Source organism: Erpetoichthys calabaricus, chromosome 5, assembly GCF_900747795.2.
Source record: "Erpetoichthys calabaricus chromosome 5, fErpCal1.3, whole genome shotgun sequence".
NCBI classification, from domain to species: domain Eukaryota; kingdom Metazoa; phylum Chordata; class Cladistia; order Polypteriformes; family Polypteridae; genus Erpetoichthys; species Erpetoichthys calabaricus.
Window position 1 is genome coordinate 87,473,250 of NC_041398.2, and position 19,566 is coordinate 87,492,815.

The 19,566-nt window shown below is 36.5% G+C and overlaps 1 protein-coding gene across 2 annotated transcripts in view; it reads left to right on the plus strand.

Moving 5' to 3' along the window:
* The window catches only part of dhx15 (DEAH (Asp-Glu-Ala-His) box helicase 15), a 70,797-nt gene that overhangs the window by 39,358 nt on the left and 11,873 nt on the right, over positions 1–19,566 (plus strand). For both annotated transcript variants that reach the window (XM_028801751.2, XM_051928631.1), the window contains 7 exons: positions 4,150–4,317; positions 13,951–14,037; positions 14,378–14,527; positions 15,764–15,872; positions 16,117–16,308; positions 17,575–17,697; positions 18,401–18,591. In XM_028801751.2, the coding sequence (XP_028657584.1) occupies positions 4,150–4,317; positions 13,951–14,037; positions 14,378–14,527; positions 15,764–15,872; positions 16,117–16,308; positions 17,575–17,697; positions 18,401–18,591 (1,020 nt within the window). The remainder of the gene's footprint in view (positions 1–4,149; positions 4,318–13,950; positions 14,038–14,377; positions 14,528–15,763; positions 15,873–16,116; positions 16,309–17,574; positions 17,698–18,400; positions 18,592–19,566) is intronic.

The window sequence follows — 19,566 nt, forward strand, 5'->3', positions numbered from 1 at the left end:
TTGTAAAGAGAACCAAACTTTTTTCTTTATTAACCACCATATAATTCACCAATATGTGCTGTAGGAAAAAATTGAAGCTTTCACATCAAAAATTGTTTAATGCAGTCATGTTCATTATAGATATACTCCTTTTGATTATTTCCAGAGGTAAAGATTTTTTTACATGGATGTCAGATGGTGAAGCAGGTTTGCATTTTCCCGAGGTTTAGGAAACTTTACAGGTATAGATAAATTACTTTGTTTCCAAACAAGCTGAACAAAGGCATCTTGAGGGTAAACAGTCACTCTGTTATTTAGCTTTTGGAAAGTTAACCTTGAAATTAAGCTGGTTCAGCATGGACTACCTTGCTGAACAAGCTGAATTTTTCTTTTTGTGCAGTGCGAAGAACAAAGGAGCGATTGATATGATCACTTGGCAAACACGTTGAAACGTAAATTTAAATTTCTGACTGTTGCATTGTGACTTGTACTTGGAAAACATTGCTGAATGAGCAGGGAAAGGAATGTAAGAAAATTGACAGCATACTGTGTGATGAAGAAATGTGATGGAGTTTGTTTAATGCTTCTGAAACTTAAACACTGAGCCAACTGCAGCATTCATGTGTTTTCTAAATGGATCATATAAATGCACCTGTGCACATGAGTACTTGGTGCAAAAAATCTCTCCTATTTGACATTCAAATGACTTCTGGATTGTTATGGAATTTAAAAATTGAAAAAACACACTTGTGAAACTAGCCCACCTACTGGACTAGTTTTATGTTGTCAGCTTAGTAACATTTTTTTCAATCAAAAAACCTAACTAAACAGGTTAGCCTAGAGAGATGATCGCCATACAAACTACCCTGAACCTTAACTACCACTGACAATTGCTCAGACTGTGAAATTCAGTGCAAATTAGCATAAATTAGAGACCTCTTAAGTTTGGCATTATCAGATTCTGCATAAACATTTTATGATTTTACTGTTATGTAATAATTGTCCATATAATTACAAGATAATTTAAAGAACACAAGAAAAGGAAAGTTCATGTTCATGGAAAATTCATCACTCTGATATAAGAAACAAGGAATAGTCTCTAGATAGTTTAGAATGAACTTAAATAATAATAATAATAATAATAAATTTTATTTATATTGCAGTTTATATTTTAGCAATCCCAAAGTGCTACAGAGTAAAAATAGAATAATAAAATAAAAAAGAACAGAAGAGTCTATAAAATACTTTAACATAATGACTTTCTAAAAAGATGAGTTTTTAGGTTTCGCTTAAAGGCCTCAGTCGACTGTGGGGCTCTCAGGTAATCAGGGAGGGCATTCCACAGCCTCGGCGCCACCGATGAAAACGCCCTGTCACCCATGCTGCTGAGCTTAGTTCTGGGGACTTGAAGAGTGTTAGTGAGTACAGAGCGGAGGGAACGTAAGGAGTTATGGGGGGTAAGGAGTTTCTGTAGATAAAGAGGGGCATGTCCATAAATGCACTGATGGGTAAGAAGGGAGACCTTGTACTCTATTCTGAATGAAACAGGGAGCCAGTGAAGGGTTTTCAGGATTGGGGTGATGTGATCATACTTTCGCACCCTCATCAGGATCCTGGCAGCGCTGTTCTGAATATACTGGAGTCTCTGGATACTCTTGCCAGGAATCCCAATGAGGAGTGCATTACAGTAATCCAGCCTGGAAGAGACAAAGGCACGGACGAGCTTCTCTGCATCTGCCAGGGTGAGTAATGGGCGGAGTTTGGCGATGTTCTTGAGATGGTAAAAAGATGACTTACAGAGATATTTGATGTGGGTGTCAAAAGTAAGTTGGGAGTCCATTCTAACACCCAAATTAGTAACAGATGTGGAAAGAGGAATATTTTGGCCAGAGAAAGTAATACAGGTGATGGTAGAAGAGCGAAGATGATGTGATGTACCAACTAAGATGGCTTCTGTTTTGGATCTGTTCAACTGAAGAAAATTGAGCCTCATCCATGCCTCTATCTCCTCCAGGCAGGTAGACAATGTAGATGTTGGCAGAGGAGCAGTAGAGGAGGTGGGAGTAGTCCTGAGGTAAAGCTGAGTGTCATCGGCATAGCAATGGAACGATAAACCATGTCTGCCAATGACAGTTCCAAGGGGGAGCATGTAGATAGTAAAAAGGATAGGGCCCAGCACAGAGCCCTGTGGAACACCACAGGCGACGTTGTGGGTGTGGGACTTTGCGCTGCCAAGGGCGACATGCTCAGTTCTGCCAGTCAGGTATGATGTAAACCAATTTAGAACAATTCCTGAGAGTCCAATAGTGTATTGCAGGCGGTGAAGAAGGATGTTATGGTCTATTGTGTCAAAAGCAGCTGTCAGGTCAAGGAGGATAAGTAGTGAAGGTGAACCAGTATCTGCCGTCATCAGAAGATCATTGGTGACCCTGACCAGGGCTGTTTCGGTGCTATGGCCAGGGCGAAAACCAGACTGAAACTTTTCAAACAGATTGTTCAGTTTGAGATGATCGTGAAGTTGTGCTGCAACTATTTTTTCCAGAACTTTGGAGAGAAATGGAAGATTGGAGATGGGCCTATAATTGGAGAGAACTTCAGGATCCAAGGTGGATTTTTTCAGTAGAGGTCTGATGACAGCAGTTTTTAGTGCAGAAGGAATATGGCCAGCCAGGAGGGACTGATTTATTATCCTGGTGATAAGTGGAGAGATGGCAGAAATATTGGCCCTCAGCAAGGGTGAGGGGAAAGGGTCCAGGGAACTAGTAGACGGTTTCATTTTCCTGATGACATCCTCCACCTCTTCCCGTGTGGCAACAGAGAAAGAGCAAAGAGGATGGACGGTCTCAGACAATGAGTCAACAGTTGGGAAGGGCAAGATATCCTTGGTAGAGAGGTGTAAACGGATATTATCAACTTTTTGTTTAAAAAAAAATACAGTTGTAGTTTTCGCTGGGTGTGAAATTTGTTATACTGAGGTATATTTTATTATTTTATGTATCTAATTAATCATGTAACGAAAAAAGCAGGCTATAGTGTTCCTGTATACAACTTTAAACATGTGAGGAAAAGTTTAGCACATTGCCTCTTTATCAAAATTAAATTAATAAAAATTGCCACACTTCACACTTCCTTGGAAAGTAGCACTTTTCCTGGGCAACATTACACTGTAAGTTTAATCACATGGATGCTGTAGATTTAGTAGCCCCACACGTCTAATTCAACTCCTAATGGTGGGTTCAGGAGCGTAACATGTACCTTTGTGCATGTGTGTTGTTAACCTAGTAATATCACACACCAGCCTTGATGCAGCGCTACTTTATCTGTAATGATAAGTAAATATTAAACTGACAGTGCATTGCCAGTATTGTTTGAGTAGCACTGTTAGCTAATTGCATTGATAGGCTAAGCTACATTTGCTTGGTTTTGCATGTAGTTATTTTTATTTTAAATTGATATTTAATTGCACCTATTAGTAAATTCAGTGCTGTTTTGGAGTGTGTCTGTCTGTCTGTCTGTCTTTGTGGTTATGGGAGCCGCCTTGTAGCGTTGAGAATTTTGAGCAATACTGCAAACCTGCTACCTGGCATGTGTGGGAAGAAGTTCTATTTGCTCTAGTTTGTTGTAACTATAATTTGATGTAAATTGAATAAAGCTGCAAGGTGAATTTATATAATAACCGAGCATTGGACCCCAAACTTTCCCATGAAAACCAAATGCCCCCTTGCTAAATTTGTTCTGGTGCAGATACTATAGAAAAGCTATCGAATTTAAGACGCATGCAAACAAAAGCTCAAAATGATTGAAAATGGTGTCTGTACATATTTATACTATGCTTCATTGCTAATAGTTGCTACATATTCCTTGGTGTCAAAACTAATTTTAGTTGTTCATAAGAAAAAGGAAATTGCAAGTTAAAAATGGATTCTAATGCACTGTGGATGAGCAAATTGTAAATTGTGGAATTTACAGTGACGTAAATTGAGACTGCGGCAATCCAAAAATCTGTCTGCATTCATTTTTAAGTGTTTTTTTTTTTTTTTCTCCCTTTAGTCAAAGACTGGCGTGCATATCCTGTGTTAAAGTGGATTTTTCTGTAACAACTTTGTTGGTCTCTTTTGTTCTCTTTTTATGTGTTTACCTCTAACGTTAACTATACTGGTCAACTTTCAGGAAATTGATGAGGCCTGTAAGCGAATAAAACGTGAAATTGATGACTTGGGACCTGAAGTTGGAGACATCAAGATTATTCCTCTTTATTCCACATTACCACCACAGCAGCAGCAAAGGATTTTTGAGCCACCTCCACCCAAAAAGCACAGTGGAGCAATAGGTCGAAAGGTATGATCAGTAGTCTTGGAATATTTTTATTATTATTAATGTAGCTTATCTGTAGTGTCTTTGCATAAATTTTTAATTTTTTATTTCATAAAGAAAGTCTGTGTCAGTACAGTTGCATGCAAGGCTGTTTTTTTTCCCCCCACATACGAGGGGGGACCCAAAAATAACCGGAAATAAATAAATAACCGGAATTTTGTTGTTGTTAGGTTATTTTTGGGTCCCCCCTCGTAGTTAATGTTTAAGCTGAGACATTCATGAATTTAATAGATGTCCCAATATCTTGTCTATATATTTCTTAAAGGTTTACAATGTTTCTGCTTCAATTACATGACTCTAGTTTGTTTGAGTCCACATAAATGGACATTCCTGGTGAGGAAGGCAGGCTCTATTGTTGGCATGGAGCTGGACAGTTTGACCTCTGTGGCAGAGCGATGGGCGCTCAGCAGGCTCCTATCAATTATGGAAAAATCCTCTGCATCCACTAAACAGGATCATCTCCAGACAGAGGAGCAGCTTCAGCGACAGACTGCTGTCACTGTCCTGCTGCACTGACAGACTGAGAAGATTGTTCCTCCCCCAAACTATGCAACACTTCAATTCCACCCGGGGGTGTAAACATTAACATTATACAGAGTTATTGTCTGTTTTTACCTGCATTATTATCAATCTTTAATATTGTTTTTTGTATCAGTAAGGTGCTGCTGGAGTATGTGAATTTCCCCTTGGGATTAATGAAGTTTATCTATCTCTCTATCTGTCTATCTCTCTCTCTCTCTATCTATCTCTATCTATGAATGGTAAAGCGGATGGCATGGACGCAGGTACACAGCGATAGGACCATGCGACGTTCTGCGCATACAGCGCAAGTCTCATAAACCGCAAGCGAACTCGTATCCACCACGCACGAAGGAGTCACGGCCCAAAAACGAAACCGCTCAACTGACGTGAATGAGAAATGAAGCAACAACGCGCCCGTAGCTAACGACTAACGACACAGCCACACAAAAAAGAGGATTCTGCGCTGCAGCCCAGATTCAATTGGAAGAGGCTACGGAGGCCCCACAGGTCCACACACCGCCATATTGTGAGTGGCGCTACTGCAGAGTGAAGGTGCAGGCGACACCGCCATATTGTGAGTGGCACTACTGCGGAGTGAAGTTAGGAATAATGTGCTGCTTGGGATTGTACAAACCGCTGAACACGTTGCACCAAATTCAAACACAATACAGCTCAACGATACAAACACCAGCCCACCTGGATAAGATCAATGAACGCAATCGCCTACAACGCGCGTCTAAAACTGCGGAAGCAAAGCAGGCACGGGTTCAAAACGAACGAGCTCGACTGACGGATATACAAACACGCACCCGCATGGATACAATCAATGAACGCAGGCGCCTACAACGCGCGTCTGAAATGCCGCGGGCAAAGCGGGCACGGCTCCAAAATGAACGAGCTCGACTAATGTATTTCAGGATACCCAACGCCGGGGGTAGGCGAGCGAAGCGAGCAGGGGTCGGAGCCCCCTTGTCTATCTATAAATGAAGTCAATGTCACTTATGCATTTAATTTCTGGAATATGATTGTTAAGGCAAATACATTTAAGATAAAATAGACAAACCTTTATAATTGTCTAGTGACTATTACATGCATGCTGTTTAATAAGTAGAGGAGATTTTAACTTTGTGGTGTTTATTCTTATCCCACTGATGGAAAATTCGCACCCTTGACTTGTTAGATTGTAACTTGCACCATCTGCTTTTAATTACTAAAGTTCCACACATTTTAAATAAAGTAATTTGCAATGAGTGGAAAACTTCAGAAGCTATGTTCTAGTAACTTGCAACTTTGGCCAGTTGCCTACTTTGCTCACACCTCAAAATCTTTGACAGAAGATAGCAATTTTTCTGTAATGGCTGAAGCTCAATTATTGTGACTTTTAAGGTTTAATTTTAGGAAAACCTCCAAATTATGTCCAGGTGACTTAAGGTCCCAGTTACTTTATCCTTTTAACAGTTGTAATACTTCTAGCTGAAGCTAATAGTTTCTATTTATAAATGCAAGGTAAATATTGCAGAAATAGGAAGTTTAAATGGCCTTATAGATATTGGGGCAGAGTGGTGGCTCTAAGGCTAGGGAACTGTGCTGGCAATAGGAAGGTTGCCAGTTCAAATCTCGTAAACACCAGACGTGACTCTACTCTGTTGGGACCTAGACCAAGGCCCTTAACCTACAATTGCTTCATTCTAGGCATGCCGTTAATATGCATCCAGCCCTGCAAGCAGGTCCTTCAAAAAAAAAAAAAAAAAAAAAAAACATGGTTCCAGTGTGGTGCTGAGGTATCACCTGTTCCACGGCTACACTTAGGTCTCTATCCGGTTGGTTAGTAATTTGGTGGGTGCAGCAACACGCTGTAATCCGTGCATGCTCCCAATCTTTCTATTAGAAATTGATTGTAATAATAATAATGCACCAATTCATTGGCCAGGGATTTGAGATGGTCTTTATGTCATTGCTTTTTAGTTATGATAGGCAAGTTAGCTTATAAGTGGTCAATGGCTCCCTAATCTTACACAAAACCAATAATTCTCGCATTTTGAGCATTCACAATTTGGGAATAGCAATGTGAGAAGGGATGATTTTTTTTTACCAGAGACACATTTCTTTTTCTGAGTGGCGTTACATCTATGCATTTTAATAACTTGGAAGTGTTTATGGAGCTGACTGAATATGTTTGCCAAGGAGTTTTAGTGTAGAAGATTATTTATATGGTGCTCCGAGTAGTTTATGCAGGACTTGATTGATTGATAATTGATTAATTAAAGCTCGTATTTTTTAAATTTATAATTTGTTTGAACTTTATCATCAAAGTCACAGGAAATGCATGCTTTCTAGCTTACCAACCTTATGTCAGCCTCAAAGACCTGAATATCCAGACCATTTTAAAGACTTGTTGTGGTGCTGTGATCTTTTTTTAATTAATATACTAAATTTTTAAATTGATGATTAATGGTGAGAGAGAGGCACATGGTCAGTCAATGTACACTATAATATGACTTGAGTCTTTATTAGGTCTAATTTAAGTGATGAATTTCAGAAGGTAGGAACAGATGCATTTTTGTCAGTAATACATGTTATGCACCATATATGTACTACGTCATTTTATTAAAAAGTGAAAGCATTATATTCCCTGCTCTCTGGATCATAGTAATACATTTGGCTGGTGGCTGAATGTGTTTTTTTTTTATATATATAACTTTCGCACTATATGTGTAGTTGGTTAACATTTGACATGGTACCTTAGCTATTTTAGAATGAATTGATGTATAGATTTGTATTTGATGGGTTCTCTTTACTACTCACTTCTAACTGCAACCCTTCACCCCAACATCTTCCTGTTCTGGAAGCGAGATAAACACAGATGTGGAGGGACAATGAAACAGCTTGTGGCAAGCTGATTATGTGTGTGTTTTCATTTTGACCCCCATTCAGAAAAGCACTGCTCATCAGGGAAAAAAAATACAGAAGTTTTTTTCATTGTTTTTATTTTGGGTTTATTTGAATAACTAGTATTAAAATGATTATTTGATCTTTTGTAGTGACAGAACACATATGGATGGACTGTAAAGCATCTAGTAGTACATTAATGATCTGGTGTGTTCTTGTTTAATTTTATTTGCCCTTCACCTTTTATTGTAGCTTACTAAGGAAACAAAGCAAACAAAGAAGAATGGTTCCTGGGTTTGAAAGTGTCAGTGTGCTATTCATGTCTTAACCCAGTTCTTCAAAAATGGGACTTGAGGCAAATTCAGGAAAAGCACATTTTAGCCTAGTTCTGGATACAGCTGGTTGAAATAATGAATTATTGACTTTGTGTAATAAAGTGAACCTAAATTAAATAATGCATCTGGCCCCAATTTAATTTAACAGATGAATTGTACGTTTTCCTGCATTGTGTCAGATGCTGCCAAAGGTGGCTCTGGTGACCAACAAACCATATGTTAAACACTCGCATATGCTGAACTCTTATCTGTTGAAGGTAGTAAATCAAATTGTTCATGTTAGATGATAAAACTACTGACTTTTATGAACTTCTACCAGAAAATTAGAGATTTATGGGGCAAACCAAGATCGGATTCTGAAGGTCAGAATAAAAGATTGAGTTTTAATGCTTTGGACAGAACCTAGTATATGTTTCATTTTTAAATGCTTACATGGTGTTTATGAATATACAATAAAAGAAATGTGTGTCAGGTGTACCAAGTAGAAATTAATTATTCTTTAACCTTATCCAGACTGTGAAAAGGTCAAATCAATTTACAGCATCCATAACCTAATTAGCAGGCATTTGAAATTTAATGTTTGTGTTTAACCCACAGTATTTGTTTATTTAATCAGTGTTACTAATGTAAATCAGTTGTTTGGAGATTTTAGTTCTATGTTTGCATAATGCTTAATTATATTGTTTTAATAGTTATTTTTTGTTACAAAAAACAATCTGCTCTAATATATAACATTCATATGCCCCTTGGTATGGAATCAATTTATACAGTTAAATGTTCATTCTTTTTAATAATATACATTTTTACTTAATATACTGTACATGATAACTTAAAGTTCTAAGATTTTTAGATCATCATGCGAGGTATTTTGAAAATAGTTTGCTCTTGTGCTTGACTTGAATGCAGCAATGAATGTTTTCATTTTTTCATTTGTTCTAGATGTTGACAAAGTAACCCATAGTATATTGAGACTTGTTTGATTTTGGTGAACAGACTCAACTGTTATTTCTCAACAGTTGGCTACAGGCTTAGTGTAATAGGAGGTCCAAAATTTAAAAAACAATTGTTTTGTCTCTTGTTTATTTAAGAATTTTTATTTTCCTTTCATTTATCACTTTATATTTTAAAGCAAGCTAATTTCTAGCAAAAATGGGGTTGTGAAATGAATTCATTTTGAAAGTTAAATGTCCCCATTTTAGAGATATTAGCACATATAAAGGAAATTATCATTAAGGTTTCCTTGTTTTTTTATGTAATAGTCAAAACCTGAAGGAGGAATATTAAAATACTTGTATATTCGATCATTTTGAGATGAAGATGGACTGCATAGACATGCGCGTTTTTTATTTATTTTTTTTCCCCCAAATAGTGTTTACATTATAAGCAGTGAAATGACTGCATTGTTTACAAGTACATTTTCATATTGGCTGCTTGTGCTTCTTTTATGACTTTGTGTTTAAATTCTTTGAGGAGTATGTGGTACCTATTTAACCTCCTTAGTGTTACATTTTTTTGTCAAAACATGTAAAAAGTGTTGCATTTTTTGGCTTGAGAAATGAATTTGTTTTATTACATCTTATCTTTCTACTGTAAAATGTGCAAAACACTAAGTACAAGTGTAGAAAGTATAATGATACAAATAATAATGATTAATAATCTGAACAGCACACTGCACATGTACAAGTGCTGCTAGTGTCACTTTCTGATTCACCAGAATCACTTTCGGTTTCACTGTTTCAGTTTTACTGCCTGAAGACTGATTAATCTCGTTACTTCTACTGATGAGAGGTGTTTCTTAGATGCCATTATGACGCTAGGAGAAGATATGTCTACATCATTGCCTGGGTAACACTCATGCCCACATAACGTTCGGCACAAATGCTGTTGGGACTTTTACAGCCCAACTAATCCTCACATGTCTATACCGTTGCCTGAGTGACTTTTAGCACTTCTTTTACAGCCAAAGCTTTTTTATTCAATTATCACTATAGTAGTTTTTTTTTCCTTCCTTCTACCACAAGATTGAAAAAAAAAAAATATATATATATATATATATATATATATATATATGGAAGAGAAGGTCTGTGATACGGTTTGCATATTTGCAGTTGGAGATCCACAAAGGGAGAAAAAACGAATCACGTATCATAAAATAGTTTTTATTCCTGAGCTTTCAACCCCTGTCAGGGGTCTTCATCAGAGGATAATGCTTAGACTTACAAGAATCAAAGGCAATATATAGCAACACAGAAGAAAGGACGCACTATCTTTGATATATGCACATACTAAATCGACAGGACACACATTCAACTGGGACAACGTGAAAGTAAAATTTAAGGCCAGTACAAAAAGCGCCAGAGAGTTGGCCGAGTCTTGGCTATCAGATGAAAATGCCATCAACAGACACTTGGACATAAACCCAGCATATGCCAACTTAAGAAGGACATATGCACTTTAATTTAATGATACACCCCCCCCCCCCCCCCCCCCCCTTTGATCATACGGACTTAGTCACCTCCACCCACCCCCCACTGAATGTGTTGCTATATATTGCCTTTGATTCTTGTAAGTCTAAGCATTATCCTCTGATGAAGACCCCTGACAGGGGTGAAAGCTCAGGAATAAAAACTATTTTATGATACGTGATTCGTTTTTTCTCCCTTTGTGGATCTCCAACTGCAAATATATATATATATATATATACTAAAATATATATGGCCATTAGAATGTACATATAAACTTCAGTAATGTAACTTTGGATGTTCCATACTATGCCCAAGTGTGATTGTCCCCCCTCCCTACTCCCCCACCAGCCTGCATTCACACTGCGCCATGCAGCTTCACGTAAAGCCAAAACAGGATCTGAACACATAGTGACAGCAACCATGTCAAAATGATTTGACTTATTTTGTGGTTAGTTTGGAGTCATGTAGGGCAGGAAAACTCTTTACCCTCTTACAGATTTATTGAGTGTCCAGCACAGCATTGTGCTGTTAATCATGCTACACATACGAGAAGATTTTTACAGTGACAAATGATGTTAAGGGGGGAATTTGCAGCTTTTCTTGCCAACTACTATTCACATTCATGTAAGGTAGAAATAAAAACCTGTTTTTAGCTCAAAAGATATTAATATGTTGCATCATTGACATCATGTCTGTTTTCCATGCTCGGGCACGTTTTAGCGATCACACTGTTCCTGAATGCTACTGAACCATGCTCATGCCCACCTCTTCCAAGCGGGCCAGGGCATGGTACAATTAGCGCGGTACAGAACGATCACACTAGTGAAACAAACTACACTTTGCGGGGTTACATATGGACAAACGTGCTCAAGCACTGAATGAGTTGCCAGTCTGAAAACGCCTTTAGTCATTTCGCACTACCACTCTGCTAGAGCTGAAATGAGCAACAGCATGTTGTCAAGGCATCTTTTTTTAAGCGTCTAAAATGAATTAATTCCAATATAAAAATTACTTTGTGGTTGACAGATTTTGTAGAATTTGGTATTTGTCATAGGCTGGGAGCATGTTCTGATGGCGCGTTGCTGCACACACCAACTTTTGTTAAATGTTACATTTACAAAGAAAAACAGGTCATGTGCAGTAGTTTTCAGCGCATGCTCCAAACCTTTGTTTTCTCCACAAAAGAGATTCAGGGATCAATCTGCTGCCAGTCTAAATCGACCAATGTTCACTAATAAGGACTTGATCAATAAATTGACCAATCACAAAAAACATTCTTTTCAGCTCCTGCTTTTCAGGATCTACATTAATTTAGTTGGTGTGCTTCTTTACATGAGGTATTTTACGGTAAGTGAGTTTTCTGGGGGTCTCCTCTCTCCAAACTTCCTGTAGTGTAAACAAAGCAAGACTATAGGGATATTACCTTTATGTTAAAGTACAGTAATAAACTGAGAAAAAGGAATCAGACGTTGCCCTGTGCAATTAGACAAACAACAAATCTACTTTAATAAATTGAGACCTTTGTGTTTTTTCCTTTAAAACAGTCACCATTTGAATTCAAATAGTGAGTTTGTTTTTAGTGCAGCAGCTTAAATTTTCAATTGGAAAAAGAAAAGATAAAGATGAATTTAAAATTGCTGCTTAGTTAACAAGTCTTATTAGCTTAACAGAAAAATGTCTTTTACTTATAACCTGTTAAGCATGTTAGTCTTGTCTCGTCTTGATGAACCTACTTATGAGCATTTGATACATTTGTGACATTTTTTTTTTAGATTTCTACTGTATTTGTTGCAAAAAGGAAATCCATATTTATAATTACACCTCAATAATTATGAATGTCTAGCTGATACACTGAAGAAAAAAACATGTATAAATTCAGTAAATGTATACTTCGACAGTGAAAAAAATGTAGTGCAATTAAATATTAAAAATGATTAAAACCTACAAGTGCAGGTATATACATTTAAGCAGTGTTTAATTGCCACACATGGGACTAACGCTTTCAGGCTTGTATTAAGTATATTTATTAGGGCTGGGCAATTTAATTCGTTAACTCGTTAATTAACGCTGTCACGCGTTAACGCAGTTTTGCTATTATTTTGAAAACTTTTTTGTTTAAAGTGTTTGCAAACCAAATGCACGCAATACACTACTTTTGAGTTCATTATTGAATTTTGCACATAACAATGTAATTGTCTGCGATTAATCACGATTCAATATTTACAGTATATGCGAGTCCCTGTCTTGCACCCGAAAACACAAGGTCTTCAGGTCCTCAAGCTCTCTCACATGCATCGGTCCATACAACACTATGATTCTTTCTGCCCTTTGTGAAGTCCATAAGTGGGTCACAGCCCGATGCACAAAATTTGGAATGAGCCGCCTGTAATACCCCACCAGCTGAAGAAAGGCATGAACCTGCCTCTGTGTTGCGGGACTGGAATAGATAAGTACCTTGTCCATTTGAGGCCTGAGCAAACTGTTCTCCATGTAATATCCCAGATAGTGGGTTTCTAACATACCCAGTTTGCACTTCTTAGGGTTGGCCTCAACCCCGCCAGCTGCAAACTGTCAGACGAGAGATTCCCAGTTATTACTAAAAATGACCACATTGTCAAGATAGGCACCCGTGTACGCGGAATGGGGATGCAGGATCTGGTCCATCATTCTCTAAAAGGTCAACGGTGTGCCATGGAGACCAGAAGGGAGTGCCGTAAATTCAAACAACCTGTGGTAGTGAATGCAGTTTTCTCACATCTAGACTACTTCCAAGGGGACCTGCAAATAATCCTTTGTGAGATCAGGAGTGGAGAAATATGAAGCCTGCCCAAGCTTTTCTCACAGCTCGTCCACACGTGGCATCAGGTATGCATCACACTTGGAAATCTTATTCAAATGCCTAAAAACAATACAGAACCGAATCGTCAGACTTTGAAGCCGAATCATCTGCTTTAGGATTTTATTAAATGATTCAGTCAGGGCATTCCTCTGCACATAATAAACCATGGAGTGTAACTGCTTAATTCGGAAACTTGCGAACATGATGTGAGACATAAAGGGTGTAACCTGATCAGTGAGAATCTCACGAGGGATACCAATACCTGTGAAAATATTAAGAGAGTGCTTTTGCAATTGTCTGGGTGTCTGCCTGTTGCAGCACTGCTTCTTCTTTACACATTGTCCTAGATGAGATCCCGAAATACAGATGCACCTTTTCACATGTCTTTACTACTCGCAGTATATTAAATATTCAGTACACTTTATGTAGAAAGTAGAGTAGTTTCCTTTTTTTGTATTTGCCATTTTAATTAGTTAACGCAGTAGCATTTTAAAGTTGATAATACTGTCCAGAAACAAATCATAACAGTTTAATTTTTATCTTACAGGTTGTTGTTTCTACTAATATTGCAGAGACATCTCTAACAATTGATGGTGTCGTCTTTGTTATTGATCCTGGCTTTGCCAAACAAAAGGCAAGTGTCTGCTGTCAAAGGAATTTTCTATATGTTATCAGTATTGTTTTAGTATTCAAAAATATTAAATTTTGAGTAAAATGTTAATTTACAGTGTTGCATTTATCAGGTCAGTTAAACAGTATATTGATTTTGTCTGTCTTTTAGGAAAAATAACATTAAATTAGACAAAGGTTTCATAATGACAGCTTTCAGATAATTACTTCTGGGGTTTCCAAATTTTCCATTTTCACTGTATCATGCAGTCCATGTGCATTTTTAATGAAAATAACATGTAACTTGAAGTAACGATTTGCTATTAGGAGATGATACATTGGTTATCTGTTGTGCTTTTAAACAGGTATATAATCCACGAATCAGGGTTGAGTCTTTGCTGGTCACTGCCATCAGCAAAGCTTCAGCTCAGCAGAGAGCAGGACGTGCTGGAAGAACCCGACCAGGAAAGTGTTTCCGTCTGTATACGGAAAAGGCCTATAAAACAGAAATGCAGGTATTCTCGTGTTTTTCATGCTATTATAAAATCAACTAGAACAATTTATTTACAGATTTACACAAACACACATGTTCAGTATTTCCTTCTCGTTTTCAAACTTTTTCCAGTATGAAGGCTGTGTGGCCAACAGACTGAGTTCATTAGACAAAATTTCCCTATCTTAAGCAACAGCGACTTTCCCCAGGAGAACTGGAAAAAAAGCTGCTTATGATACAGAACTGTTGCCATCTTACGCTAATTCACAGCATCAGGATGTTAGCTTGTTCTGCCATGTTTGCAAAGTGTACTTGTTAGCTCATTCTTCTGTCAGTCGTAGATATTGTGTTCTGTAGATTAGATAATGTGTTTGATAATTCATAAAACAAAGCTTTTTTCTAAGGATTTTGTTGTCTGTTTTCCCACCTTTTCAAGTACAATACACACAGTGTTACTGTTTGTGCTTGAAGAAGCAAAAGAAAATTTTAAGCTGAACAAAGAATACATTTATTTTTGCTCTGTGGTTAAGTGAATATCAACAGTAATACATTTGGTATTTTATAATCATTTGTTTCAGATACTTGTTTTAACTGATGTCAGGTTTAATGATTTTTACTGGCATACATTTGTAGACAAAGGACACTAGTCCAATTATGAAACAAAAAACTGCGGTTATTGTATATGTCCTCTTCCAAGTGGCAGAGCCCCCACCTTTATTAAACATATTTCCTTTGTTTCAGTTTTGCATTACATAATAAGCTTATTTGTGTGTAATATAGTGCTTTGTATCTTCAGCTTTCAGCAAGCTGCATGCTACTAATTTTGTACTTAAGAGTGAAAGGGAATTGCACAATATAGTAATGAGAATATCCACCCTTTTCCCAAAGTAGCAGTCTCGCATAAATGAAACATTCCTTTGTGCTTATACTTTGAATTACCACTTGATATGTGAGCAAGGAAATTTAAATGTATTTAGTAAGGTTTACAGATTTTGTTTTTAATTTGGTGTATTGTGCTATCAATGTAAGCCACAATATGCATTTTTTAAAGTGAATTTACTAAATATAGGTTCACATCTGTGAATAATTACAATGTGCTATTATTGTGAATACATGTATTATAAATTCAAAACTGCCAGATATCTATTAAACAGTGACTGTATTTGATTTTTCTATTGGGTTTGTAGGAATCCCACCATTAAATTGCATTATTTTCTGTACTTTTTGTTTAACGTTCCTGTTATTTGTGCTTTGTCAGGACAACACCTATCCTGAAATTTTGAGATCTAATTTGGGATCAGTTGTACTACAGTTGAAGAAGCTTGGTATTGATGACTTGGTGCATTTTGATTTTATGGACCCACCAGGTAAAAATATTTTTTTTTTACCATTAGAATAAATTAATGTTTCTTGCACAATTGTTTTGAGTCTTACATCACACTTAAATTATTTCAGTCCTCACATTTAACAAACAATTTGCTTTTAGGTTTATGTTTAGTATTTAAATTAGTTATGGAAAATTCTACAGACCTGCACAGCACATTTTTATAATGTGTTTCAAATTTAATTTTTTTTAGGTTTAATAGCTGCTGTGCTGTTTTCTGTTTACAGCTCCTGAAACACTGATGAGAGCTTTAGAACTACTAAATTACCTTGCTGCTCTTAATGACGATGGAGATTTGACGGAGCTGGGCTCTATGATGGCAGAGTTTCCATTGGATCCACAGCTTGCTAAAATGGTCATTGCTAGCTGTGAATTTAATTGTTCCAATGAGATCCTGTCTATCACTGCAATGCTGTCAGGTAATGATAGGGAAAGAACTAAATCGACACACCAAGAGGTTCTCAGTAAAATTCTGTGGGTGTGGTATTTTTTTACTTTTTTGTTTGCTTTTTCTCCCAGTCATTTTGCTGGATTGTTTAGTTTTTCCGCTCCCCAACACATAGTTTTCAGTAATTTGTAGAAAATTTAATAATCATTCATTTTAGAAAGCCATTGATAGTGTGATCAGTTTTTGCTAGAAACAGCCGCTAAACAGAAATCCCTTCATGGTTTAAAACAGAATAATAGGAGTTTATTAGCTGTTTGTTATTTTTAGATTAGGTTATTTGATTTTCCCGTATAAACAATACATTTACTATATGTGACAAGGTAGTTTAAAATAACTTGTATAAATGCAGCTTATTTCCATCTTTAGCATACTGACTTACAGTTCTAGTGATAAATACTTAAATGGGAGTTGGTACAGTCCAGCTACAAATTACAGAAGAAATATTACGTTTCAGATAACTTTTTTTTTTTTTTTTTTTTAAGTATTTCAGACTCAGAGCAGCTGGGCAGGGCAGACTCCATTTAATTAATGAAAATTTCAGTCAACTTCATGCAGTAATATTTGTCACTTTCTTAGACCTTTTGAAATAAACATTCATTCATAAATATTCAGTTTTGGAGGCTAGTAGTGGTGGATATTAGTGCATAACTATTTCATTATTATATGTACAGCATTTCAGTAATTTATAAACCAAGATCAACATGGTTTGTAATTTTATCTGAACACTTTTTCAATATTCATAGATTTATACTATGCTGCAGCATATTTTTATACTCTTTTGTCTTAAGGTAGTGTGTCAAAGTTAAGCAAGTGTTGAAAGTTTATAGAATGACAATATAGCTAGTAGTTTTAATGTATTATTTGTATATGTTTGTGTTTTGACGGCTTTCATTTTGGATACTGTGTGCATGTGTGCTTGAATGAATATATCATCAGTAAAATTGTATTACTTGTATGATTAAATGAATCATTAGATATTTCCCCTTTTGGATAGGTTAGCTTTAGTGAATATAAATAGGTATTGTGTAGTTTTGTAAACACTCTTGTCTTACAGATGTGGTTAGGTGTTGAAAACCAAGGTAGTACAGTTCAACATGCAGTTGAAGACCATAGGAGAGCCCATCCTGCCCTGCCCTATGCTCTGTGAACTGATCTAGCTAGGCCTAGTTCTTCTGTCTGTGAATGCGTGACTCATCGATATGGGCGTTTGTGTTGGGCCCATACCAACCTTGTTTAGTCCCACAGTGTTTTGTTCGTCCAACGGAGGCTAAGAAAGCTGCTGATGAGGCGAAGATGAGGTTTGCGCACATAGACGGAGATCACTTGACTCTACTTAATGTCTACCATGCATTCAAACAAAGTAAGTTTTAAAACTTTTTTCTTTTCTCACACACATATATACACACATTGTATCTCATATTTTTGTTCCTGAGAACTTTGTGTTAAGTGCAACTTTGCTACTGATTTGGTTATATATACAAGGTAGAATTTTGAAGGTATTAATTGGTAAGCTGTTTCATTCCCTACCTCTTCACTTATTTTGGAGATGTTTTCCTTGCTCAATCTAATATTTTATAAAAATGTAAAAGTAATTGGAAAAGCTTTTCAAATAACAGCTGCAAAAATACAGTGGCATGCAAAACATCACACAGACATTTTAACCTCAAGGTTTTTCATGCCACTGTTAATACTACAGACCAAGAAGAAGGTAGAAACACTTTTTCTTAATTGTAACATAAAAATTGGTAGCCTTAATTAAGGGAACAATACACAGTTTTATAACAGAAGTAGATTAAAAAGGGTGGCTCTTTAAGTGCTTCCTAGGCTAATAAAGTATCCTTTAGATCTGTTGCCCTTTACTAACAAATTGTATTTTATGTGTTGTGCAATACTATGTACCATAATCCAAGCTTTATAAAAGCAGAGAAGCCCCTAAATGAGGCAGCAGCAAAGTATTGCAGATCTCTTAATGCATTCTGTTTGTATTCATTAGTATCGAATGATGTATTTTTGTATAGTTGCCATGTTAACTTGTTTTCCCTTTTTTGTGGCACCTTTTATAGACCATGAGTCGGTTCAGTGGTGTTATGACAACTTCATTAACTACAGATCACTTATGTCTGCTGACAATGTACGCCAGCAACTCTCCAGAATAATGGACAGATTCAATTTACCTCGTAGAAGCACTGAATTCACTAGTCGAGATTATTATATTAACATCAGAAGAGCACTAGTTACTGGCTTCTTCATGCAGGTAAGTTTTTAAATACTGATGTAAATTTTTTTATAAGTTTAAATGTCTCCTGTTTAGCATGTTTGCTATAGTGTATGTTAAATGTGCATCAGTTTTCAGAACACTGGTAAGGTGTCAGAAACACTTTCTGAAATTGTTAGGTCATTATTATGTATATTCTGTTCCTGAATGTATAGTGTTTGGAAACTAAGCTTTTTTTTGCTGTTCAAATCTTTGCCAGTCTGAGTTGCCACTGACACATATAATGAAGTGTCTTTAAACCTGATCACTTTCTTTGAATCATTCTTATGACCTGAGAATCTTTAATGTGTGTCTATTGTAGACGTTCTAAAAACTTACATCTAAATTATTTTTGAACCATTGTGACATTTCAATCAGACGATTTTGTCAACATTATAGATTACCATATTTTCTCGAATATAGCCCACAACCCTGTATAACCTACATGTCAATCTCATTAAGTTTAGAAAAATCACATAACCTGTATATTTTTTTTTTGTTTAAAAAATTTTAAAAACAATTAAAAAGGTACATAACAACCTGCTCAAGTTAACGGTCAACTAACAATAGCCTGCATATGTGAATTTACAACACTTTTAACTGTTGTGTTGCGCAGCAAAAAGTTGTTCATTACCAAACAGCAACACTACCTCCTGCAAATGACATTTTGTACTAAAATAAACAATATTGTCCATCTCATTGGTATTTGTCACTGCTGATGAATTTTGTTCTGCCATGTTCAATGTGAACAAGTCGTGAAAAGGGTAAACTTCAGATTACTAATTACCCACCTCATCAACATGCTGAAATAGTGCCTACTTTTTGGGTGTTGTGCTTCCAGGTCCGATGCATTTATCCCAGCATTCCTCCACTGCATGTTTCTCCACTGTTAAAAATATTGCTTGCTTTTCTGAATCTGAATTACAAATGCAAGATTGTGGAACTCAAAAAAATTAGTCTTTTATACAGTACATC